Raw genomic sequence first — 26,762 nt, 5'->3', positions numbered from 1 at the left:
ACCGTAATGTTAAAAATAATTTTGGCATAAACATAATTTTATATAAACGTTTATAATCCGGCTTCCTTTTAAATTTGCAAAACTAGGTAAGTGTTAATAAACTGGCATTTTCAAAGCGGCGAAATAGTTATCGCTTGAAGCAGCACACCTCAGGGAGGTTTCCTGCACTCGGCAATCGCTTAATTACCCCTTCCGCCGCCGTTGTGTCGCCCACTTACTGCATTTGTAGCAACCGTTTCCGCGTCGCTTTACTGCACTTTACCTCGTTTAGTAGTAATAAAAATGGCAAAAAACCGTGGAATGAAAAGGAAAGGTCGGCAGCTGAAGCATGTGATTTGCTATATAAATGGTTTGTTTGTTCGAAGAAATATTGCGATTCGATGTAACTCAGCGTCCATGGGCTTTCTTAGGCATATGTGGAATTTACTGAGTGTAAAATTCCTGTAATCAATTTCTTAAACATTAATTACCAAATATATTTTTATATTTCTACTATGGATCCACTGGCATTCCTAACATTCAATTTGGCTTAGCCTTCATAACTGTAGTTTATGATTCAAGAAGATTCAAAATGTGCCCTTACTTCCGGTAAAATAATGTGCACTTGAACGTTTATCCTACAAAAGAAAGCCTTTACACTTTTCCTTCTTTTTTTGTTCTCTTAGGACAAGAAGCTTATAAATTGCATCTAGTCCTATAAGGACCTTTGCGCTGCTTCTGGAGTGACAGGATATTCAGGATGGGTAAGGTTTGGGGTAGGGGCCGCCTCATATCGAGATTCATGAGGAAGAATTAGGGCACTAATCTCAAGTTATGTCCCGTCGAAAGAAGGGGATGCCAGCTCTGAACCAAACTCTCCAGTCAAAGCAGACAGGGGGTGCACAACCTTATGCCGAGGCTAGCAAGAACCTCTGATACTTAGTGAACGAACCCCACCAACTCCAACAGTCATCTCCCGTAGTAAACTAGACCCATCGAATTCTCCTTGCACTCTAGAATTTCGACATTTGCTGTTAGTGATGTACCACTCTTGGACTTCCATAAGGCTGCTCAGATTTAAGTGATACATCGGTTTTTACTGTTCCCACTGGTAGGTTCAACTGGAGGGTATAAACCAGACAGCAGTGATCCCTTTTGGACGTTTTTCGTGTTTAGGAAACCCTTAAAAGTGCGTAACTGATACATCAAATAACGCCGTTCTGAGAGAAGACAGCTAATTAAAATCACAGTGGATTCGTAATAGTAGATAAAAATTAATCATACTGTTAAGAGGCATCTACTTTTTGAGAAAATTGTTTGAAAATCACGAAATAAATCCCTACGTCTATACTATGGATCCCTTTTGCTATACTAACTAAGTAAGAAAGAGTCTTCAAATACCGACCTCACAAGAGTTTTTACACAACAAAACAATTTCAAAACTTGCAGGAGTGAAAGTTTCGTCAATTATTATGATATCACGCTGCTTCTACATACGAGTACTCATGAGAGCAATAGGCTACTTATTATGGCCATCCAGTTGTGCAGTTTTAAGAAGGCAGGTAATATACTTTCCACGGAACGAGAGACAGAGAGATACTATAGAGCGGAAGTGCTGAAATACTGCAGGGCATTGAATTTCCACTAACTTTCTACGTCCAGTTATTTAAAAAGACAAAATGCACCAAGTTTTAAAACTTGGAGATTATAAGAGAGAGAGAAGCACAACTGACCTTAAGAGATGTCCGCAACTAAACTAGGAGGTATTACATAATATGGTTGACTCAGAATTATGTACTTTAAATTAACTATTTTATTCATAACAAACTCATACAACGAAGTATTGTAGGACTCCACAAAACCTCACGAAGTCTTCACAGGACTTCCTGTAACTCTTGCAATTTCCTTCCCATTTGCCTCCAGATTAGATATACCGGATATTCATGACCTAAAGGTACTATTTACTAACCTTCAAACCTTCACGGCATTTTTACTTATAACTTTGCTCCCTTTTGATATTTTAGGCTTCAATATCAATATATTACTCCTGTAGCAATAGGATCCTATGTACCAAATTTCAAACCTTTAAGAACTTTCCAATGGTCCGAGAACTAGTTCGACTAAATCTACAAATGTTTATCTTAGGAATATCTCGTGAAAACAAGTACATAATACTAAAACGTATATTTATTTTCCGCCATTTCAAGTATTTTTCATTTCATCTCTTCATGTGCGAATAAATTAAATCCAAAAAGATGCCATGGCATATCAGTAAAGTACTTCTCTTAAGATGGCATTTAAAAGGGATTGTGAAAAGGATGAGATAGAGATCTAACACCTTTGATATAGATACCTCGAGTTGCAGAGACTGGTGAAGAGAAATAAAATTTGGATTTGAATTGAAGATTTCTTAAAGTGTACAAGAGATGAATAACCCAGAGATGCTGGAATTAACTCAATATCCAGCAAGACTATTAGGCTAAGATAAAATAAAGTCCAGAGATTCGAAATGTCCCCAATATCTATCACTGAACTAAGGTCAATTGTGTTGACCAGGTGAAGGTTCACAGACACGGCCTTGTTGATATTGCACGGTTATCTCCCATTGCAGTAAGAGTCTTGGGGTCGAAGATGAGAATTTCTTTCAATTATCATTATTGATTGTACGGATGATTAGAGATATCTTGCCATTGCGGTGAGTATTCCTGAAGACCGAAGCAAAATTGTAGCAGTAGTGTGGATTTCCTCTAGTTACCACCCCTAACTTCGTTGGTTCTTTGGATACATCAAGCAATTTAGGAAATGCTACCCATTGGATTGTCCCTTTTTTCAATGTGAATGTTGAGATTAGCTCCAATATTCATCTTCCTTTTAGTGCAGCCTTTGGAATTTGATGCTGTCACAGACTTGACTCCTGGAATCTGAAGCCATATCCGTCTAAAAGAGATTCAAAAGAAGTTGGTGACGAAGAAGCTTTACATATTTCGACATCAGAGAAACCCATACTACCAAATATATTGTAATATAAGTGAAGAGGTATTATCATTGTATCTGCTTCTGCATCTTCCCAATTGTGCATCTGATGAGACAGGAGTGCTCTCTCAATTGTGCACTAAGAGGAAGGTGATCTAGAGTAAGCTCAATTTCGCAATAATTAAATATTGTAAGAAAATTTCAAAGGCAAGATTCACAAAAGGGTATAAACCCATGGGTAACCCAATAAAAATAAACTTGCTCTCGCTCTCCCACATATACGGTATGAGAATTGGGGTGAACTCCGAATGTTGAATGCCTTTCTGAAGATACGCTTGAGCGACTTTTTGATGACTTAAATGATGTCAACTACAAGAGGTGTACTATCAGCAACACATTCGGCATGCAGTACAGACACGAGTATGTGAGGTGGCAGTGGATATCGGAGACAAGGCCTCCACGGCGGGGCGGAAACGTTGGTTCATTAGGCTCAATGTCTTGTCCAACGGGCCGCGAATGTCACTCGCCATTGTGCCTCTTGCTAATTGGTTTCTTCACTCAGTTCCGACTCTGACATCTGTCGCTGGGTGTAAAAGTGCGTCTGTGGACTCAATGAAACTGAAGGCGTAAGGAACCGATTATTGGCCTTTTCTTTCCCACTTTGAGGTCGCCTCCTTCCCCCTTATTGGTCTCACCCCTGTGTACACTTAGTGGACACTACTAAGAAACTTGTACTATATGTCCTCGACTTTTGACAACGATCCATGTTTTCTCCGTTAATCCATTAGACTAAAATTCAATCGCATGAAATAGTTTGTTTTCTAGTGCATATCCAACATTACAAAATGTCTATAGAAATTCATTTCTCCCTCTTCATTTTATTACAGGTTGTTGTCTATTCATTCATTAATTTTCCGTTTATTAATCAATATAGGACATGGAGAGCTGTTGTAAAATCTCGTTGTTACATTCAAATTTTTTAATTTTACTTCTTATATCAATTATTTACCGATGACGTAGTGTAGCGAGTACACTGTTTATCGCAAGATAACAGAATCAAGCAACGCTGAGCGTGAATGGGTGACCGCTGAGCTATCCTTGCAAGCAGCCCGCCTGCCCGGCTATTGGTGGTGGTTCGGAAGTTACCTTTAAGCCGTTAGTCCCCAGGTTAAGTGTTAGATAGGGCTTCTTAGCCCTAACTTCGCCTGGTAAAATAAGAGATCTTTACTTTACTTATAATAGTACATTTATTAAGATTGTTCAGGTGTATACATACTTTGTTAGAAAGAATATAACAATACTGCGTTTATCTTTATATATATATATATATATATATATATATATATATATATATATATATATATATATATATATATATATATATATAAGGTTTTGAACTTTTCTTTAAAATTGATCACGCTGTATATTGGAGTAAACTCATATTGTGTTTTCAAATAAAGCAGTAAATTTTGCTAATGTTACTAAAGCGTTCTTCTGTCTCAACGACGAATTTTCAATATTTACCCTACTGCGCGTGTTATTTGCTTTTACAGAAATATTCCTGATATTTATGCACTGTTTAATGACTTCCTTCAGTACTCCGTTTCTGATCAGTGTTGTTTGTTCACAGAGACGCCAAGTCCCAGCCTCCTCTCCAATCTGTGATAACCTGCATGTCCGAGCCTCCCGCCCCCGTCTGTTGCGCATACTGGTGGACTCGCTCCTCAGGTAAGCTACACAGCTGATAGTACAAACCAGGTCTACGTGACAAGTTAAATCAGGTCGTTTTTATGATAAGCAGACCTAACAAACATCTTAAATTTGTTTATTGCTCATTACTGGTTTCCTGAATGCGAAAAACTGTGTGAGGAATACCACAAGGTTTGCATTAGAACCAATTTTATTTACCAATTTAGATTTTTTTTAAATACGTTAGTTTATCACCCGATAAGGACATCAATCGCAGTGGAACGGTCATTTTACGTAATTCTAGTTACCTTCGAGTCTTCTAATAGCCACGTATATATTGTAACATAAAACAATGCCATCAGAGCGAGGATATTGTGGGAAAGTGGGTAGTTAAACAACCAATTTCACGCATGGGGGAGTTCGATGAGTTACGATCTGTAAATTCATCCAAAGTACACTCCGTTATCTCACCTTTTACATTCAGACCACATCTCGATACCTCGTGCAATGTATCAGTTATCGATGTTTGATGCTGACGATCAGGCATTGGAAAACTATACTATCGCTTTGTTGTAAAATATGGACAATCGGATGTGGTTGACTGAATGTTGTAGCCCACTGTCAGTTTAAATAATTCGTTAAAACGTTCGATTGTAGAGACAGATCTTGTTTTATTAACATGTTACTTGAAGTGTAGGGGAGAGCGAGAGAGATGGAAGATATATCGATCTGAGCACAACAACTGACCTAACAACAACCTGGCTAAGTATTGCAGTAAGCAGGTGGAAAACGATTTACAGAATGATTTTTGTTTCTCTGAGTTATATATAAACGTTTTGCTTTTTTTGTTTTTATACATTCCTTAGAACAAAAAAGGAACATAGACTACACTATAAACATAGTTTAATAACCCAATAACATGATTATAGGCTACATCATAATTAACTTAGGGCATTAAGTTACATATTAAAATATTGTTATAAAAATACTACTATTATTGTTGAAATAAATTTACCTTGATTCTGTTTGATGGTACAGTAGAACGTCGATAATTCGGACGTCAAAACTCCGGTCCGTCAATAATCCGAATTTGTATCCCAGCAAAAATTAAAACGTCGTACCATCTGCCCTTGCACCAAGGCAGGAAAAGAAAGCATTTATTTTTGGTTGTTTATTTAAGCAATTTCTTTCAGAGTAAACAGAAAGTGTTTTTGATTAATTACACCTCTTAACCCTTTACTATATAAGAGAAAATATAAAATTTTAAAATGTTTGTGTACTTAAATAGCGTATACTGACCTATTTTAAGGTAATTTCGATAATCCGGATGGGGTCCGGTCCCAATTAATCCGGATTATTGACCTTCTACTGTACTTAGAAATTTCACTTCCATATTGTTGCTTTTCAATTTACATAAGAAAAAAAATGTTTTTCTAAAATTACAATTCCTAAGGTTAGAGCTATTGTTGGACTGCTTCTGAGGACATAAATTGTAGATAAACCCATTATAATTATTACAAAAATTAATACGTCAAAAGATGGATTTTTAAGAAAACACATACGAGTACGTTTGTGTAATACAACAAACCCGTATTACATGTAATCGTAACTTGCACATCTCAATCTTACGATGGAGATAAGTAGGATCTGGCGAGGAGTTGAGACAGATGTTGGGCTCGCTCGCAGGGTTGGGCCGCGGGCTGATTCCGCATTGTCATGATAAGTACACTCGGCGTACACACATAAAGACAAGTGGTACAGTAATGACAAGCCCTGCTTTGTCTAAGCAACCCAGACACAAAGTATGAAAGCCCCACAGTTCTGATGGTATGGCGTTCTCCCCCTTCTTTTCTTATTCATTACGAAGAGCATATTTTATTCCTTAAACTTTCATTGTGCTATGAAACCTTTTATACGGTACCTAGTACGCGTTGAGCGTACTCCGTAATAAGTGAATGTGCACTGGCTGTCTGAATGCTGCAGAGTACAAGTTTATTAAAATGCACTTCTTTGCAATATCTCTTTGTTTGCAACTATTTACGTCTGTTCCTGTTAAACCTTTATTGAATATACAGTAAGGCACATAATTGACAGTGAAATAATGCTACGTACAAGACAAATAAAATACTTCATAAAAGATTATAATATATTCGCCATTGTTATGCGTTACAAAAAAAGTATTAACACCACGTTTCGAAAATTGCAATCTGCCATCTTCTTCAGTTGTAAAAAGACACTAATACATAAAAAATAAAAAAGTATTTTACACATAAATAAGAGAGTTGATTTAAATCCTCGAAACGTAATTTTATACCTTTTTGTAACACAAAATTACGCCAATAACAACTTTTAATAGTATAACATTTCAAACTGTTAAAAGCACAATTTCATTTGCTCAATGCAAATGTTATATACGTGGTATTTGCTCAATGCAAATGTTATATACGTGGTATTTGCTCAATGCAAATGTTATATACGTGGTATTTGCTCAATGCAAATGTTATATACGTGGTATTTGCTCAATGCAAATGTTATATACGTGGTATTTGCTCAATGCAAATGTTATATACGTGGTATTTGCTCAATGCAAATGTTATATACGTGGTATTTGCTCAATGCAAATGTTATATACGTGGTATTTGCTCAATGCAAATGTTATATACGTGGTATTTGCTCAATGCAAATGTTATATACGTGGTATTTGCTCAATGCAAATGTTATATACGTGGTATTTGCTCAATGCAAATGTTATATACGTGGTATTTGCTCAATGCAAATGTTATATACGTGGTATTTGCGTTGGACAGCAACAATTTAATACATCATACTTTTTACGATCAGAAACAATATATATTCGGGTGTTATATCAAAATTTAGACTGAATACTAATTATTATGTAGAATCTTGGAGAATTGGAAAAAAGTGAAGTACCTGATGATGAAATCTTTGATTCAGAAAGGCCTTGCACAAAATAAAAATTATATTGGAAAATGTTGTATTCGTTTATACTAGTGATAGTACAATAAACTAATTATTATGTTTGAAATTTGTAATGCATAATTCCTTATGTTACTTATTTATAATTAATTTATGTTATTTTTTAACACTTGAATGACCCAACGTCATTCTGAACATTACAAAATGTCAAAAAATATACTACAAGAACATTTTTCTGAATTGTTTTAAATTTTTAAAACAGGATATTACGTTTGCTCCATATTAATTTTGATTATTTTATTGAATTTTTAAATATTTTTTAATTAATGCAGATATGTGGTTGTCGCATTCCATTACAATGTATGGTACAAACTTCGTATGAGTAATCCAAAACGTACAAAACTAGAACCATAAAATCAAGTTTAAATTTTTGTACTTTACTTTTCTCTAAGTTAAGATATGATGTTATTAATTATTCTTTGAAAATCAATACTGTCACCATGTAATTTCCAATTGTATCATTTTCATGTATCTAAAAGTTCGGTAAATTTTGCATCTATTCACTGCGTTGTTATTACAGAACAGTACCTCAATTCATAATCCACGTATAACAAAATATTAATTAAATGAGCCTGTCAAGTGTAATCAACTTGATCTAACCTGGTAAAAATTGTTTTATGGCAGCACAACCATATGTTTAATGAATGTAACCACTATTCTCAAAAGTACTCATCTACATTAGAAAATGTCCTAAAACCTAAGATGATTAGATTTTGACTCCGAAGACTTTGCCTTTGCAGTAGGCAACAACTATGCTCGATGAAAATTTGTTGTACTTTGCTTTTGAACTAATGTACTGATTCTAGCTATAACTTTTCTAAAACATTAAAAACATTATTCAGTATTCATAGAAACAAACACGTAAATAGTGTCATTTTTCTACTTTAAACTGTACATTTTTAGCAAATATTAAGTATTACATATAAAAGACATAGTTACTATGTAACTTTTACTATAAGTATTATAAAACCCATCTTAGTTGTCTTTTGACAGAAGTAGGCTTCTCTGGTCTGTGATGTATAGTTTTTTGATCGGGAAACGTGGTAAAATCAACTATGGAGTAAAAACAACTAAGAACGAAGTAAATTAATACAGTATGGCCATAAATATACACTTTTTTAGTGTACTTTCTTGATCGTGGCAACAAGACAAACCCAAAATTGGCATCGGAGTATAGTTCACTGGAGCCAGGAATGGTCATACAGGTGTAAAACCTACGAAATTGCGAGCGAAGCCGCGGGTAACTACTAGTTCGTAATAAAGCATTTGTGAATAACTGTTTGTTTTTACTTTGACAACAATCGATATGAAAACCACCTTCGTTTGTAGTGGTAGTAGCACACGAGTTCACCAATGCCTGAACCAAAGGAGTGAGATTTCACCAGTTCGATCGACTGTAGTGTTTCACAGCAAAGCACTCATATACGTATAACATAACCTTGCCTTGTGTTCTGTGAACAAGCGGCGCGTATCGCGAGCCAACAATAAGCGCAATCAATAAAGGAACTAACAGCTGATTGTAATGACGTAAGCAAACACACGGCACACAAACAATGCGGAGTCTACAGAGAAGGGTTAGCAGGAGGGGTTGCATGAGCACACATGGCCTATAATTGTCCCGGCTGCTATTGATTTTATAATTATTGAAGTAACTTTATTCTAGGGCCAAGACATGCAAAACCTCAGCAGGCGGGTTTAATTCTTTGGCCACACGCACACCTTCCCCTCCCTCGCCCACGCTATTCCACTTTACAGCTGTAGGCTGAACACTCTACTACAGTCTTATCTACTATAGTACTCTTGGCCACTCTACTACTGTCTTATCTACTATTGTACTCTCGTCTACTACTCTACTACTACTCTACGTATCTACTACTCTACTCTACTACTATTGTACTCTCGGCCACTCTACTACTGTCTTACTATTGTACTCCACTCTACTACTGTTTTATCTACTATTGTACTCTCGGCCACTCTACTACTGTATCTACTATTGTACTCTCGGCCACTCTACTACTGTCTTATCTACTATTGTACTCTCGGCCACTCTACTACTGTCTTATCTACTATTGTACTCTCGGCCACTCTACTACTGTCTTATCTACTATTGTACTGTCGGCTACTCTACTACTGTCTTATCTACTATTGTACTCTCGGCCACTCTACTACTGTCTTATCTACTATTGTACTCTCGGCCACTCTTACTACTGTCTTATCTACTATTGTACTCTCGGCCACTCTACTACTGTCTTATCTACTATTGTACTCTCGGCCACTCTACTACTGTCTTATCTACTATTGTACTCTCGGCCACTCTACTACTGTCTTATCTACTATTGTACTCTCGTCCACTCTCCTACTTTCTTATGTAATGGATAATTTATTTCATGAGCCTAACTGTAATAAGGTAGGATTCACCACATCACGCTGGTTGCATGTAAAATTTCAATTTTAAGTCTCATTTCATTCCTGAGGTGTTGTCCTGCGGGCACATAGACAGGCAGACATCGTACATAAAATACATTTTTACGTTCTTGGCAGAATAAAGAGAAATTGTGTCAATTTATTGAGTGATAGGCTTCAATGATAATCAACCTAATTTCATGGTTGGACATGCGGACCAATCATAGAAATAATTATGTTCTATGTAGAAATGAAGTTTCTCACGGTTTTGTTACAATGTAAAGTAGCTGTTTAAGTCGAATGCTATAAATCTACAACAGGTATTTTTATTAAAAGTTCTGCAACATATTCCCTAAAAAGGTTTTTTACTATTTATTTCTTTAATTGATTGTTTTATGATAATTTAGGTTATTATACATTTACAGTGCTTAATAATATTAAAATATTAAAACAGGAGCAGATGGAAATGATCTCGAGGTCATATATTTTTTAGAAAACCATCTTTGGAAAGGTCTATGTCTCTTTTGTTTCTTAGAGTTACCCACTAGTTTTACTTAGTTTAACAAACACGTCATAGATCATTTAGAAAAGAAGCTTTTTTCCAAAAATTATAGAAAATTCGCGCACGTATAGAAACATGAAATTAAAAACCACTAAAAATGTGATCTAGGAACTATGATCGTTAGATATTTGGTCATCCTGTGCTTAGGATATGTGAAAAGATTACATTAGTGTATTTTCCAAAACAAAATATAATTAAAATAATTGCTTTGTATTCTTAAGGCAACAATTAACCAATGTGCACAAACTGTTAAAAAACTTTGATAAAAATGTCACCTTCTTGTATTCATCCTTATAAATTGCGTCAGTAATTTTACCAACCAAACCGAAAATTGAAAGTTGCGTAGTTGAATAGGGAATAATTATTCCTGAGCTAAAGTCACGGGAGGATCGAAAGGATTTTACCCTTGACAACGAGAATACCTAACTGCGGAAACTCGTAAAGTCGCAGTAGAAGACGTAACCACCTTTTCCAGGTTCACCCGAAGAGAATCCTTCACGATTAGAACAAGATAAGGCAAGTAAAGAAGCATTTTGGGGTGGCTGATAAAGGATTGATAGAGATCAGGAGATCAGGAGAAGAGGTGAGTCCGGAGTAAAAATAATTAGGTAGAAATGCAGACTCGGCTGGCTGGGGCAGGCGGTGTCATTACTTGTGGAAGTTTACAGCGGGGCGTTACCTCCAGGACCGGCGCGGCGAACCTTCTGGATAAATATTGCAGGGCCACGTCAGCCGCCCACGCTCTTATAACTATTCTTTCTGGAGCACTGAACTACGGCAAATTTAAATATCCAACCGATGTACCTTATGGAATTTTACCGTGCGATCATGCAGGAATCAATAAAACTACCTTTTACATCTCGTGTGAGTACCATCGTTGAAGCGAAATAAGCGAGGAAACGAAGTCCTGAAAAATAATTTCAATCCATTTTGCATCAATTCTTGGTACTGGTAGTTGATTTTGAATGTGAAGCATATGAGAGGTTTTAAGGAACATCAATTTGAACCAAATAATGGTGATTTAATGAAGTTTGAAAATGGATAGAAACTTTTGAAAATATTACTACACTCATAATTCAACTTTACGTTAACACATTTTTAATGGAACATCCTACATCAAATAGGACTTTTGGGGTTATAAGATTCAAAACAGAATGATCGTTCCTAATTTGTATTCATTTCCCTACTAAGACGTCATATCGCTAAGAACAAATAAGTTCAACTATCTCTAATTAAAGAATATAGTAATCATATAAAAAAATAATCCCTAAATGTGTTGCTAATCTCTAATCTTGATAATAGCTAAACCAATTCATTATTTTTTTAAATGTTTTTTTAAGTCCAGGGAAGGTTTATGTTAGAGAAAGATCGAAAATGATTCCCTGAATACTTTGGATTTTGAAAGATTATCATAGTATTTACGTTTCGTAATTCAAATTTAACTTGTATTAAACTGATGTCCGCTTTTTCATCAATTTTCATATATTTCATAAATTTCATATCAAGTATAATCATACAATGGTAAATCACTAGCCTAATGCAGGCGACAAAGACAAAAAAGTAAATATCTAACTTTTAATACGAATTTTTGACCGAAGTATGTTTCCGAGACCTACGCAATTTTTATATATTTTCAGTCCCATTAAATCAAACTTAACTATGGTACCGAAAACGTAACTCATTCTAAACGAAATACTCCTACCAGCGCAGCGCAAAAACTGGTAGGCTATACGAGTAGTCAGTCAGCCGCTATTTTGCTTTCCACCTGATTCCGTTAACCATGAACACTGTTGCAGAATTTACCTGATGTGTACCTACTTACCTTAATTAAACATATAACAGGCTCCATCATATTACATCATAAGCGCTTTTACTATGAATTCTATGGACTTAGATTTTTAAAACCGTAGTTAATAGCTAATATAGAAATACATATGTTTCCCAAAGGGTTACAAGAAGTGTGACATGGATTGGGACAACTGAGGCATCAGTTTGACTATTGAATTGACAAAGTAGAGCCTCAGCCTTCACGGGTGAATAACGCCCCCAGACAATCCAATCCCCTTCTGTGTGTGGTGAAGTTAAGTGCGGTTAAGGTGACTTTAATTCTGTTAATTTCTAAACAATTCCAGTTGCAATTTAATAAATAGTAACATACATTTGCTCATTACACGGAAATACTATAACTCATACACATTATGAGTTGCTTGTATGTACCTAGTGTCAAAAGAAAAACTTGTGACAAAGTTTTATAGCGTTGTATTCAATATTATCATAAAATGGTTTCTTTGATTTCAATGACAATCCCAATTCTGAAGTTAAGTATTCAAACATAAATTTATTTGTCACATGAGTTTAATTAAATACGATCTTTTCAACATCATTTTAAATTAAAATTTTTTTTAAACACGTTTTAATTTACGAGCTATAGCATATTTGTAACATGCTATAGTGGTGATGAAAACCCCTACAGTACATATAATCGAAATGCTACTTTGGCGATTCACATTGTACATGATTTTTTACAGCCCAACAATTCTTTAATGATTTTAAGAAACGGTTATTTAAAAGAGTAATATTCTTAAATTAACGTTATAAGCTAATACTATTATCTTACGACTTCTATATACAAAAATAAAACAAGATTGTTTTAGTAATTTAGCATGTAAAAAATTGAATGTTTACTAGTGTGTTTGGTTAAATTAGGCTAAGCGACATTTAAAATCATTGTATCAGTTAATATACATGATTGTATTTACTAATACGGCCTTAATCTACACACAAATTGACAAACCGCCAAATTCGCAAAGCCTAAAAATATTAAAAAACGTATAATTGTAAAAAACAAATCTAAAAATCTTATAGTGGTGTTGCATAATTACAATTATCATAAAACATACATTATTAATATAGTTAGTTATTGCGGCCATGGTGTAATCAATAAGCTTAGATTTCAAAACAATTCAAGGAATATTTTATATAACGTATTTTTTCATCAACTCAACAATGCACATACTATTTTACTTACTTGAGACACTACTTACTTATTATATACATACATAGACATTCAAAGTGTATCTCCGGAATTATACGTGTTTGGTTTTCTATTACTTGCATGCACGTAACTCCAGAACCATATTGAAGGTTTCCACTCTTTTTAACAATGTACAATTACTATTCCACGAAAATAATAACTCTCTGATTTTTGTGGAAACAAAATGGCGGGTGAAAGATAACAATAAATATATCGGCAGTGATATAAAACTGTATCAATTGCAATTTAACGAATGTCAAACAGCCGTTTAATCTATCAGCTGTTCGATTCGAACAAAAAACATCTAAGCTACATTTCAACCATTAAGCTTTTGTTTCTGAAAGCATAGGTTGTATTTTTACTGTGCCGTTTCTCTTGTACATAGTTTACATTAGAATTTTACAAACAAAAGTATTCGCCGTAAATTGCATACTGTAACTGAACTGTAACAAACCCTTGTTACAGAGACACAGTTGGTGAAACCGTTAGTTCGTTAACATGAGATGTAATGTATTTTAAAACCATACAATATAGTTGTAGAAAATGTAGACAGTCAAGCAATTATCTATCTGAACCGACGATTTCCATTTTTCCCGCCACAGAATTATCTCCAGCGCTGTGGAACCAGCGGGGCGGGGGGGGCGTCCCACTAATTAATTCCCTCACGTGTGTTTCAAAATCACAAAAACCGAACGCGGGCTCCAGCCCACACAAAGCCCTCGGTATTGAGGTTACTGCGGCACAAATACACGTAAGGTCGTAATTAGAGCACCTCCATCGCAGACTCCACCCCGCCGAGCGACTCTGTTAGACCCGCTGTATTTTTAATTGAAATTTTGACATTTCACCGAAGTCAGCGATGCGGATAATTTGCCAAAACGTCGACAGCGACGCAGCGCCATTCAGCGGGGGCGCCATGCGCGCAATTATTCTTAACACAGTCACAAACGACCTCACCGCGCCTTTTTCGTGCCCTCAACCAGAAACCGTCGTCAAATTATGAATTTTCCCCACACAAATGCTCCTCGTTGATTACTTTTAGTGAATGTTCAACTAGAGGGTTCAACGTTCGTTAGTAAAACTTAAGCTGTATGGAACGTTGTATCGAATTAAAATGTTTATCGCGGTTTAATGTTAACACCTCTTCTAAGCAAAGTGGTGTGCTTTCATTTTAATCAATTAAAATCAAAATTATTTCGGAATTTGCCACTTAAGTGGTAATTCATTGGAAATGTGTAAAATCGAATAGTAGGGGCCTATACAGAGCTGTATGGCATGAATGAATAAAAAATATATATCATATAATATATGCACATGGAAACGGGTAGAAACCAAAGTGTCCTTTATCCCCTTTTTCGGAATTGAGATTTTTATTCTCAATGTTTCAAAGCATTGAAAAGAGCGTGTTTTAGTCCTAAAAAGTCTCGTTTTATGTATTAAAATTTAATTTAAAAGGTATCTTCAGTTCCAAAGTGTATTTTTTTACTACAAACCGGATCCAATATGGCGTCTTATTTAATCTTCAAAACCAAAATGTCCTTTATTAGAACTTTCCTGCAGAGGTCCTAGGCCATTCCAACTCCAAAGAGTCTCTTGTCAAAACATTTTTGCTCTCATATATGCTAATCAAAAATCGTATTATTCCACACATTCTGATGGTATTTTGGTAAACCTGAACGTTTGGTTTTGTAGTGGTACAACTGCTGAACAGCTGACTATGAATCATTCAACGACTAATATTTACGAGATTTATTGCTTCAAACATAACCTGTGTGCACGTACAAAGTCGTGTGGGTTCTATCTCAGAGTTAATTCATTCAGAAACCAAAATTCTCTTATCCATACAAAAATGGCTACCACAATCCCCAAAACGTCTCTTATCCATGTTACAGTTACAAACTGTTTTTTCTACTTTTTTATTGCTATGAAGTGTTTGGGGTTTTAAATACTTATATCCTTGAAACATGTATGGTTAATGTTTTAAGTAAATTAAATAACAATTTTGAAAAACAAATCCACGATTTACCAAAATGTTGTTTAAGTGGATAAAGGGTATTTTGGTTCTGAGCGCCTTATTGATTCTAAGTAATATATGTACTCTCATATTTAAACATAAATGAGTATACTAGAGGCTTTTTAGTTATCTTTATAATGTATGTTTTAATTAAGGCAAAGACTCGGTTTCATTTGCACTACTAATTTTGAGGTTAGAATTGTCTTAGCTTTATTTTGTACTCTTTCTAATTGCGTTTTTATTGTTGAGGCTATATAAACAAAAATTTAGCATTCTAAAGTTCTAATACAAAATAAAAATCTGCTTCCAATTCCAAATCACAAGACAAAAATAAATTAAAATTATTAAACAAAATCACCATTTTGTGTGAGAATTAAGATTTTTTTTTACCCGGATCTTTTAAAATGTAGACCATTTCAAGAATGTTCAGCTGAAAATAAAAACCTTCCCTTAAATAAGTCCTATTATTCTGTAAATAATTATTTTGTAAATTCGGGTGAGTTTTAAAATGTGAAAATATTTGTAATTGTTAGTTTTAGTGTGTATATTGTTCCAAATTATTTTAGTTAGTACCGGTAGGTGTTTAGTTGGTAAGTTTATACTATGTCAAGGCATCTGTTGCTAAATGTTGTTTATGACTTATATTACATGCAAAATCCTAGATGTCTCTAGTAGGTGGTTGAGATAATTAATTATTATTCTCGGTTCAAGACTGTTATTTCATCAGGCTATTTATATTTTGGTTGAAAATAAATAATTCAAAAACACAAAACAAGTTAGTTCACCATTGTTGCGTTATACGAAAGTAGTTGTCTTATAGACGGACAATAATAATAGGATTTAAAATAATATTAAGCTGTTTAAAAATAAAGTAACGTATATTTTATAATTTACAACTCCTATATTACTATTCCGTTTCGTCAAAGAAGAAAGGAGTTGAAGAAAATAATATAATGCATCACAAAGATCACTCACATTATTTTCAGCATCGAAATCTGTGATACCATAGTGCTCAGGGTTGTAGCAAAATTAAACTGAACTAATTAATCATTTTACATGGTTATTGATAAACTGGGATGACATCTCATAATCGTATAATTTGAGGTTAGTCACTAGTAGAGTTATAAAATGAACTACTGTGTATTTTGCGGACTGCAGAGATTATTCTACGCGGACACAGCTGTTGGTTTGACACCGCCATGCTATCTACCGGAATAAAGACAAACTAACTTGCGCCGCGGTAGCTTCTTCCTAAAGGAAGAACAAACATTCATCTAGCTCAATTCGCATCTTCCTATACGTGTAGCAACTACAGTATTTGTAACTTCAATAACTCTACATTGCTACTATTACGCTTTTGTTATGAATAAAATTCCGTAAATAGAATCTTTATCTGGTAGGGATGAAAATTACTGTCCTACACTTTCATTGTGGAGATTAGAAAGGAAAGGAGGATCAATCAAGAAAATTGACAGCAAAATACATTTTTCAACCTCATATACTTATTTGAAGCTGAGTTGTAAGAGACAGTTCATATATTTATACTTACAGACATATTTAAGTATTTCAGTTTCAATATTCATTTTTCTTTGGTGGATTTTCTCCCAAACTCTTTTCCACCATATTTACACCACTGATAAAGTCCTTTTGCATTTAAGCCAAGAGCTTGGGATTATTAATTTGTTTAGTATGTTTTGTATATTTTTTAACATTCCTTACATTTAATATTATTTGTATTATTATTACAAAAGGTTCAATAATTTATTAAAAAGCTTGTAAACTCTACTACTTCTCACTTTAAAAAAATATTTACATTGATATGTATGTGTAAAGAAAAAAAACAAACTATATAAAAACAAACATAAATTGATCTAGCATTTTACTTCTACTTTTGTGTTTTGTGAAAAGCTACCTGATATTTTAGATGAATAGTAAATAACTATATTATGCATAATATTTTACTTCTTTCTAAAACAAGATAATTCTGAGTAAATTAACATGAAATATGCAAATCCTATTACATAAGTGAAATTTACTTTATTAGCTAGCAAAATATGTCCTTTTTAGTATTAAAAGACGTGATTAAAGGGTTACTCAATATAAACTTTAACTGATTGTGAAAACTACTTAACAATTCTTGAAGAAAAAATCGAATATTTTAAAATGTTGTATGTATGAACGCTTTAAAATTATCAAAAGCATTTCTGACAATGAAGTATCAAAGTGTATAATTAAATGGAACAAGCAATTCCATGAGTTTCCTTACACCAGTTTTGCTTTTCTTTGAAGCAACTGTCAGCCGTTTCACTTTGATTTCTTTCCCCATATTCTGCATTGTTCCAAGTTTTTCTGCAAACAATGTCTGCAGGGCTCAAGGGCCGCAGCACTCAACAATTCACTACATTGCTCAAAGTTTAACTGCTGCTCCGCCATTTCGTTCCTTGCTTTCAAAAACAGAACTTACCTTTTAGTGCCGGGCAGGACTTGAGAAAGAATAATGGGTCTTGTTGAAAGAACTAATTGACTGCGATATAGTTTTCCTTCCAGATAAAAGTGTAGTTTGATAGTTGATACATAGCAGAAAACGATTTACTGAAACTTTGTCTTTATTGCTTTGTGTTTTACGAGTATTCCAGTAGCAGTGGTATGGTCGAAAACGATAAAATCACCTCAATGAGCAATTTGTTTGTAAATGTTAGTGGTTGAATGGAATAAGGTGAATAGTTTAGATCTAATTGAAAACGTTGACAAAGTCGTAAATTAAAATAATTAGTTATGTATCATAGCAGTAATATAATTGGGGGGGGGGGAGTGTGGAGGAATGAAATACCATTATGAATTACCATACCATTCAAAATTATGTACATTTGAATTTGTGCAAGTTATTTACTTCATTTATTACAAAATATTTACCTAATTGTTTTTTATAAACTAAGCAATTTTAAAACAATACTTTTAATTTTACATTTTTCACCTCTGAAGTTTAATGTAACAATATTCAAAGTTTAAAAGAGTACAATCATATTAGCTATTAAACTTGTGAGCTGCAGGTCGCCCGAGTTCAGAAATTCAAGCATCAAGCAACCGTTCAGAAATTCTCTTAACGCTTTATGATATCAGGAAATGTATAAAAAATGTAGCACCTTAATGTTTTATAAACAGATAATAACATATACGAGCAGAAGAAAGTAAACACAATAATTGACACGTAATATACAGTTCAAATAAATGTTTTCATTTGGGTTATGTTTATATTTACATAACGTTTTTGTCAAAGCTGAAACCCCATATAGAGTAAAATTAGCACTTAAAACACAGAAGCAAGTTTGAGCTTATAAAATATATTCTAAAATTTCAAGATCGTGAACTTTCAAACTTGGGTAAATTGTGTTGGCATCTCATCCTTGATATTGTCAAATCAACAAATTATTGAAAACTACTAATCCATCTTCAGTTTTATATTTCAAGATAATAGATGCACATAAATTAACCTTTCTTTTGATAATAATGAGAGGTATTATGTGGTACACCTTAAAGTTAAAATATCACTGGGCACATGCATTAGATGAAAATGGAAAGATCTAACTTCTACATTGTACTACTATTACTTATATACTCAGAAATTGTATTCTAAATACAATACTGCCATTTTATATTTTATTTTCTCTACACACTGTCAAAAAAATTTCAGATTTAATACATTAAATAAATATAATTTATTACACAAGGATCAGATCACTGTCATAAATATTTTAATATCGATCTTGTTTAAAAATAGCATTAAAGGGTCTATACAATACTGTAAGTATAGTTGGGTTCTCCCTGTATATTTTATTTTAAGGTTTTATTCAAACAAACTAGGTATCCTCTCTTTTACTACTTTTAAAACTATTCTTTGTTTAAAGTTTGTTAATGATGATGGAATATTTGAGAGGATAATAGGGTTTCGGATATTTGCTATCATTATATATTACAAAAGATACAACACAATGTTTTGAGGATTTAAATCTATCCTCTTGGTCAGGTGATGATATAATTAGTTCATGAAATAAGAAATTTGAAAAAGAAAAGATAGAAACGGAGTCGAACATACCCGAAAACTGCTTTGAGTCTAGACAGGAAAAATGAACCCAGGCATTGTCATTGCACAGGATGCATGTCAAGAGCACAAGTCTAGCACAAAAAATCAAGATCACTATCACATGTCACACCACCACAGGCAAAAGTGGGATACTAACAAGGAAATCAATGTTTTCACTTTCTGTGCCCTCCAACATCATCCGAAACAATCTGAAAGGAAGGCGATGGTCAGGAGGGGGAGGAGTAAAAGCAGCCACATTCAGCCCTATTTTTTGGTCCTAGACCTTAGTCCTACGGTGTGTGTATGAATTTTGTGGGTTGAGATTTGTTAGATTGTTAAAATCTGTTAGGATATAGTACATTTTAGCTTGCTCATCATGGCTCACCTGTAGTGGAATGTTGGAAATTCAACGTAACATTGCCTTTTGTAAATGTTATAGAGACAACATGTTAAATACGATTTGTTATGTTGGCAGACAGATGAGATGGGGTCGCCACACTACAACCTGCGCTGGAACAACCACCAGAACCACCTGCTGACTGCGTTCGACTCTCTGCTGCAGAATGAGACTCTCGTTGACGTGACTCTCATCTGCGAGGAGTCCAGTTTCAAGGCACATAAAGTCGTACTGTCTGCTTGCAGGTGGGTTACCTGTATTACGGAGGGCTCAGGGGTATAGATCATGTAACCTAGGAAATAATCTCTTAAAAGTGTTTATTCTGTTCCATAAGAACAATGCTAACCTTCGAATAATTTTACACTATTATCTTGAGTTTTTGAGTAATGGGAGATCTCTAATTAATTATAGATATAGCAATTTTCAATAAGGTAATATCCAGATGTATATTTAGTTTCTTTGTTAATTGTATTGCTTATTCAGAAAAAAATCACTTATATTCTATCTACTTATCAACATTGTACACTATGCAAGAACACTAAACAGTGTTTGGATTTGTTTTTTGTCTATTTTTAAAATGAAATATTTCTTATAATTCTAGAGCTAAAATGAGTGAAGAATTACATGTTTAACTTTTAACATTGTAAGACTCAAGGTTGTATTTACTAATTTAAAAATAAATGTAAGAATAAGAAAACTATAATAGCAAAACAGTTATGGTGTTAGTGAATCCCCTCTCTGCAGCAGGGTTAAAATAGTTTTTGATGAAAAATAACAAAATAACTATGGTTTCTAGTGAGCAGTGTGTAAGTTCTAAGAGAAGGGTAGTCTTAGCTTTAGGATTATTTTTAGAATAGTTTTTAACTTTTAATCATTGACACTGATATTAATAAGAATAGTCTGTTTTATTCCTAATAAAATCCATAGAATATAACAGTTCCCAGCCAGTGTATAAACTAATTGAACTGTTTGAACGTGTTAGTCCTCTCACTTATCCTATTTCTGTGTTTTTACAGTCCGTACTTCGAACGCATATTCTCAGAGACTCCTTGTAAGCATCCTGTGATAGTTCTGAAAGACTTACGAGGCTGGGAGATCCAGGCCATCGTAGACTTCATGTACCGGGGGGAGATCAGTGTCGGACAGGAGCAACTCACATCTCTCATCAAGGCTGCGGAATCTCTACAGGTACAACCAACATATGATCGTTGCAGCAATTTGGTAAATTGTGATGTGACAAAATTTAACCTCAAATATGATTAGAACGTCAGTTTCTAAAGCAAACAGTACTTACATTAGTATACGTGTTTGTTTTGCTAAGGCAGAAATATGATTTTCAACGGTCATAGTTATATAACATAAATTTGTATGTTGTGTGTTTATCCATAGTGTTACAGGTTATCTTTGATCAGTTCTGATTTGTTCCGGAAATGTTCAAATTCTTCTCAAAGTCTAATAAGAAATAGTCAGATCTAATAAGACCAGATTTTACCTCTACCACATTATAATCTACTCTTATAACCTGATTCTTATTTTTATCGCATTTGATCAAACATTACCAGCAATTTATTGTTTTAAATTCTCCAGGATCCCATGAGAAATTTAAATATACAAATTATTTTATAGGTCTTGTCGAACATTTTTAGGGAATTGTTGTAAGTTTGATCAAAATGAAACATCACATAAACGTGTGTATAAAATGTTTATTTTTCCATCAGATTTTCTATACATTTCCATAAGAATTTACTTCAGAATTGTTTTTCAACTGAATAGTATGTTAATTTGGGTATATTACAATAATGTAGACATAGTGTGTGTCGAGGTATTGCTATAGTCTCTGTTGAACAGTGAAGCATTTCATGTGTTAGGTGAAATGATCTATTCCTGTTATCAGTATCCATTATGATTGCCTTCTTCATCATTTTCTTAATGTATATTAAAACATTATTGTTGCTGTTCAGCATAATCTGAATTCTTTGTTTAAAGTTTGTATTTGATAATGGATGGATTATGAAGTAAACAGGATTTTTTGGACATTTACCATTCGTCAGGGATTAAAAAAAATCCTGTTATTTGGATGTTTAGCTGTTTTGGAGCTAAAATCTAACGTCATCCATAAAAACGCACTAATTCAAAAATGAGTTCAAATTTTTCAATTCTGTAATTGCGAAATAATGTAGCTTTATAACTTAAAGGTACTAAAAGGGATTTAGTTTTAGATGGCTTTGGTTCTACTGTAGGAAATATTTTACAGATAATACATTAAATAAACATACCCAGAGTAGGATTACATGTGGGGTTTATTTATAGGTACGAGGACTAGCACACACTGAGCGGATCCCGATGTGTGGCAATGAGAAGGAGCGGGAAAGAGAAAGGGAGAAGGAGAGGGAGCGAGACCGGGACCGGGACCGGGAAGTGGTGGGCCAGAGTGGGAACAACACCACATTCTCTCCCGCTTCGGGACTCAGCATGTTCCCCACACCACAGACCACTATGTCTCCACAGTACAATGGCCCGCTGCGACTACCACAGCTGCCACACATGCCACACATCTCTTTCACAGACCGCCACTGCTCCAGTCCTCTACCTAGGAGAAAACAGGTACATACCTTCACCTCTGATTTGATATTCTCTCTTATACCAGAAGTACCTTAAAGAAATTGGAATAGTTTTTTTAACCCTTTGCACTCGCAAGGCCAGGAGCACTGGCCACACCAAGGTTGCAGACAGCTCGCGTTAGTTTTGCCGTAGTTTGTCCTCACAACTCGTATAGCCAGTACACATGGCCACGCTACTTTCATTGGCAGATATTTGTTGTTTGCCTCCCCAGATCGTAATTATTTTTCAATATCCTTTGTGTTATTTACGTAGTAATTTAAAATGTTTAAAAAAGAAATGGAAAATAGTTTAAAATTGATTTTTAATGAATCTTTCTAATACAAAGATAAACAGACATTTGGGAAATTTAACTCTTATACATGTATTGTTAACAAAGATATGTAATAAAATGTTTTGTTATGGAGAAATTCATTTCGCCTATGGATTATTACTTGATGCAAAGTCTACCACTTGCAAACTAACTGAAATTTCAGATCCTTTCTATGAAATTTTAACTATTTCTTAAAATACAAAATTGAAATTTAATTTTCAAGAGAAAGTGAATTTAATAATACAAAGGATTTGATAATATAAAGCCTTTAACCTGTTGACGAGTGTACATAGCATGTGCTGTGAATGATGGCTGCACTCTAGTTTGTATTTTTTCGGTAATAGACCACAAAGGAATAAAAGCTCATCGAACTTTTCACATAATACATTTATACATTGCACCAAGATATCACCATCACACACAACTAGGACAAGAGTGTCTCTGTTGAATAGCTTAAAAGTTTAAAAAATAACTCTGCTAGATTTCATATCATGTTGAGGAACAGTTTTCAACTACTGTTCTCTCACACTCGTTAACAGATTGTTACATTTTTAAATTTCAATTATTCCAATAGCCCATGGTAAAACAATCGATACAAAATAATTACATACCCTTTTCTTTTTAACCCATTCCAGAAAACAATTTTTAAACTTTTTAAACTTCTTGCAAATTTTACAGTTCATATGACTTTGTTATCACTTCCAAGGCAATAGCCAGAAAAAGGAAACTTTGGTCTTACTGAAACCATTTGGGTGGGGGGAGAGGGGGTAGCTCAAACTCCTAGTACACTCCCCCCCTTTGGCTATGGACTTGATCATATTAACAATAAATGTTAATTTTCTTTAGAAAATAATTTTTATGTATTCACCACTATTTCAAATTATCGAGTGAATCATTATTTGGTCTCACAACAGGCGAGGCCAAGACGAAGATCTGGAGAGATATGCGGAGCACAAGATCTCACTAAGGGCCCTAACTCTCCGGAGACTGAAGCTGCAGAGAATTTGTCCATCAAGAAGAACAACAACAACCTACCTCTCAACAGGCCTGCTTCCAGTCCATCTCCATCAAGTGTAAATAATGTAAGGATACTTTTTAACATTTCTACATCTGATTGGAAATTTCAGCTATAGACATATTCCCATAAAGCAAATTGTAGGTTCCCTTATTTGCCGTCTCCCAATCTAGAAGCAACACAAGCCATTACTATATAGTGAGTTATTTTAGTGATGGTGTGTGATATCAGTTATTATATTGTGGTCTTAACAGTCTTACTTGTCATATACAAGGTAATTATAAAAGAAAACTCCACTTTTTGCTGCCACCAGTTTGGAGATTCGCAGTATTATTCATTTCAAACAACAAAATTGAACTGTGACAAATAACAAGGTGAGAAGTCTACGTTAATTAATATGATTAGCTTTTCGTGAACAATGTTTATAGAAGGAAGGGGAAATGTTTATGGTGGTGAAACTAATAGTAGGTCAGACTTCTTACCAAGTTGACATCATTAGTCCTCAGTGCTTAAGGGCTATTTGGGGATCTTTGGAAGCATATTTAGTCCAGTAATGATTTAACCCTTTTAAATGACGAGTTTTCAACAGTGTTTTGATTAGGCTACTCTTGGGTTTATTTGTAGTGCACAGAGCTGCTCCACAGCCAGTGCAAATATAGTGTGTTTCTCGCCCACCATGATCAATTTTAGCATTATCTCCATTTACCAAACTGCCGTCAGAATCTCCTGATTCGTCACTTCAGGTCATAGTTGATAAATTAAGTATATCCAGATTGCCTCCACTCTCAGAAAAGTTACACTGCTAAATACCTAACTCAAAACAACACATCCAGATAAATCTAAAATTGATAAAACGTCTTTATCACGATTACAATTAATTCCAGCCATATCAACGGGACCACAATTAAAATACTAAACAAAACAAACTTGCAGTAGCAACTTCAAAAACACAATTAAAAAAACACAATTAGAAAACAATATACGTGTAGGCAAAACTTCATCATGCGCTTTCGTTATAGTTCCTTAGTTGACCATCAGAGTGTAGTAGCAGTTAAACAGCACTACTGTGAATTTGTAGTAGTTCAAAAAAATATAACTAGAGGCAGGTTTGTATCTTCTTACAGTTATCAGATGTCGTGTAGTGAAGCAGCTGTTTGAAACATGATAACACGGACGCAGCAGTTGAACGCCAAATGGGATCACCCATATTAACACAGGTGTGGCAGTCAAGGGGTTAAGGAGCTTCTTGGGATACTTATTTTCAGAATTTATCTTATCCTGTTCTTGGAGCAATTGTCTATGTTGTGAAACTCTTGGTAGATCACCTCCTCCAGCTTTTCTGCCAGCTACTTTAGAACAATAGTGCAGCCCCTCATTAATACTGTGATTCTTTCAGTTTTTATTCCTGTCATAAGAAAATTTAGAATCTCTGCACTTGAGCTGCATAATATTTGTCGTGTTAGTTGGTGGAAATAATTTTGGGGTCTACGGTAAAGTTTACTGGGTTTATAACATTAGAGGTAGTGTATCTGGACTATGAACACATTTTTTTCCCAATATGTATTTACGAGGGGGTACCCAAAAAAACCGGAATTATTTTATAAAAATTATATATTATCAAATTTTTTACAATACGACCTTATCTCCTTCAAAATAATCTCCATTACAACTAATACACTTGTCCCAACGATATTTCCATTGATCAAAACATTTTTTGTAGTCATCTTTAGAAATGGCTGCAAGCTCGAGCTTTGTTTTTTTCTTAACCTCTTCAACGCTGTCAAAATCGTTGACCTTTCAAGCTTCTTTTCATGTGTGGAAATAAAAAAAAGTCGCATGGAGCGAGGTCAGGCGAGTAAGGTGCGTGGGGCAGCGGAACCATGCCGATTTTGGCTAAAAACTGCCTAACTGAGATGGCTGTGTGTGCCGGTGCGTTGTCGTGGTGGAAGAACCAGTCTCCAGTCTGCCACAAATCTGGTCTTTTCTGGCGAACACTGTTGCGCAATCTTCTTAAAATCTCCAAATAAAATGTTTGGTTGACAGTCTGACCTGGAGGAACAAACTCAGAATGAACAATGCTTTTAGCATCAAAAAAGCAAATCAACATGGTTTTGATGTTTGATTTGACTTGCCGACATTTTTTTGGACGAGGTGAAGATGGCGACTTCCATTGGCTTGACTGTTGCTTCGTTTCTGGGTCATAACCAAAGCACCATGACTTATCACCAGTAATTACCTTTTCCAGAAAATCGGGATCATTTTCGAGATGTTCTTTCAGAAGGCGGCAAGTTTCAACTCGATGTGCCTTTTGATGGTCAGTCAGAAGTCGAGGAACAAATTTGGCAGCAACTCATTTCAGTCCTAAATCTCCTGTTAAAATTTGCTGAACCGAGCTCCAAGTTAACCCACTACTCTCTGATAGTTCCTCAATTGTCTATCGACGGTCGGTGAGCACAAGTTCACGAATTTTCTCAACATTTTCGTCCGTTCGAGAGGTTGATGGACGTCCAGAACGAGGTTTATCTTCAATCGACATGTCGCCATTTTTAAATCGAGCGAACCACTCGTAGACCTGAGTTTTCCCCATAGCATCATCTTTGTAAGCTGTATTCAACATTAAAATAGTTTCTGCAGCATTTCTACCAAGTAAAAAACAAAATTTCACAGCTGCACGTTGTTCACTTAA

At 34.6% G+C, this 26,762-nt stretch overlaps 1 protein-coding gene across 1 annotated transcript in view; it reads left to right on the top strand.

The window, feature by feature from the left end:
• The first annotated feature begins 4,573 nt into the window (after window positions 1-4,573).
• LOC124363127 (protein jim lovell-like) overlaps window positions 4,574-26,762 on the top strand; it is a 40,551-nt gene continuing 18,362 nt past the window's right edge. The window contains exons 1-5 of the mRNA XM_046818263.1: window positions 4,574-4,680; window positions 20,208-20,374; window positions 21,146-21,317; window positions 22,440-22,733; window positions 23,976-24,143. Of these exons, the coding sequence (XP_046674219.1) occupies window positions 20,217-20,374; window positions 21,146-21,317; window positions 22,440-22,733; window positions 23,976-24,143 (792 nt within the window). The 5' untranslated portion in view covers window positions 4,574-4,680; window positions 20,208-20,216. The remainder of the gene's footprint in view (window positions 4,681-20,207; window positions 20,375-21,145; window positions 21,318-22,439; window positions 22,734-23,975; window positions 24,144-26,762) is intronic.

This window comes from Homalodisca vitripennis, chromosome 5 (genome assembly GCF_021130785.1).
Source record: "Homalodisca vitripennis isolate AUS2020 chromosome 5, UT_GWSS_2.1, whole genome shotgun sequence".
NCBI classification, from domain to species: Eukaryota; Metazoa; Arthropoda; class Insecta; order Hemiptera; family Cicadellidae; genus Homalodisca; species Homalodisca vitripennis.
The sequence above is the reverse complement of the archived record's forward strand: the minus strand, read 5'-3'. Positions and strand labels throughout refer to the sequence as shown.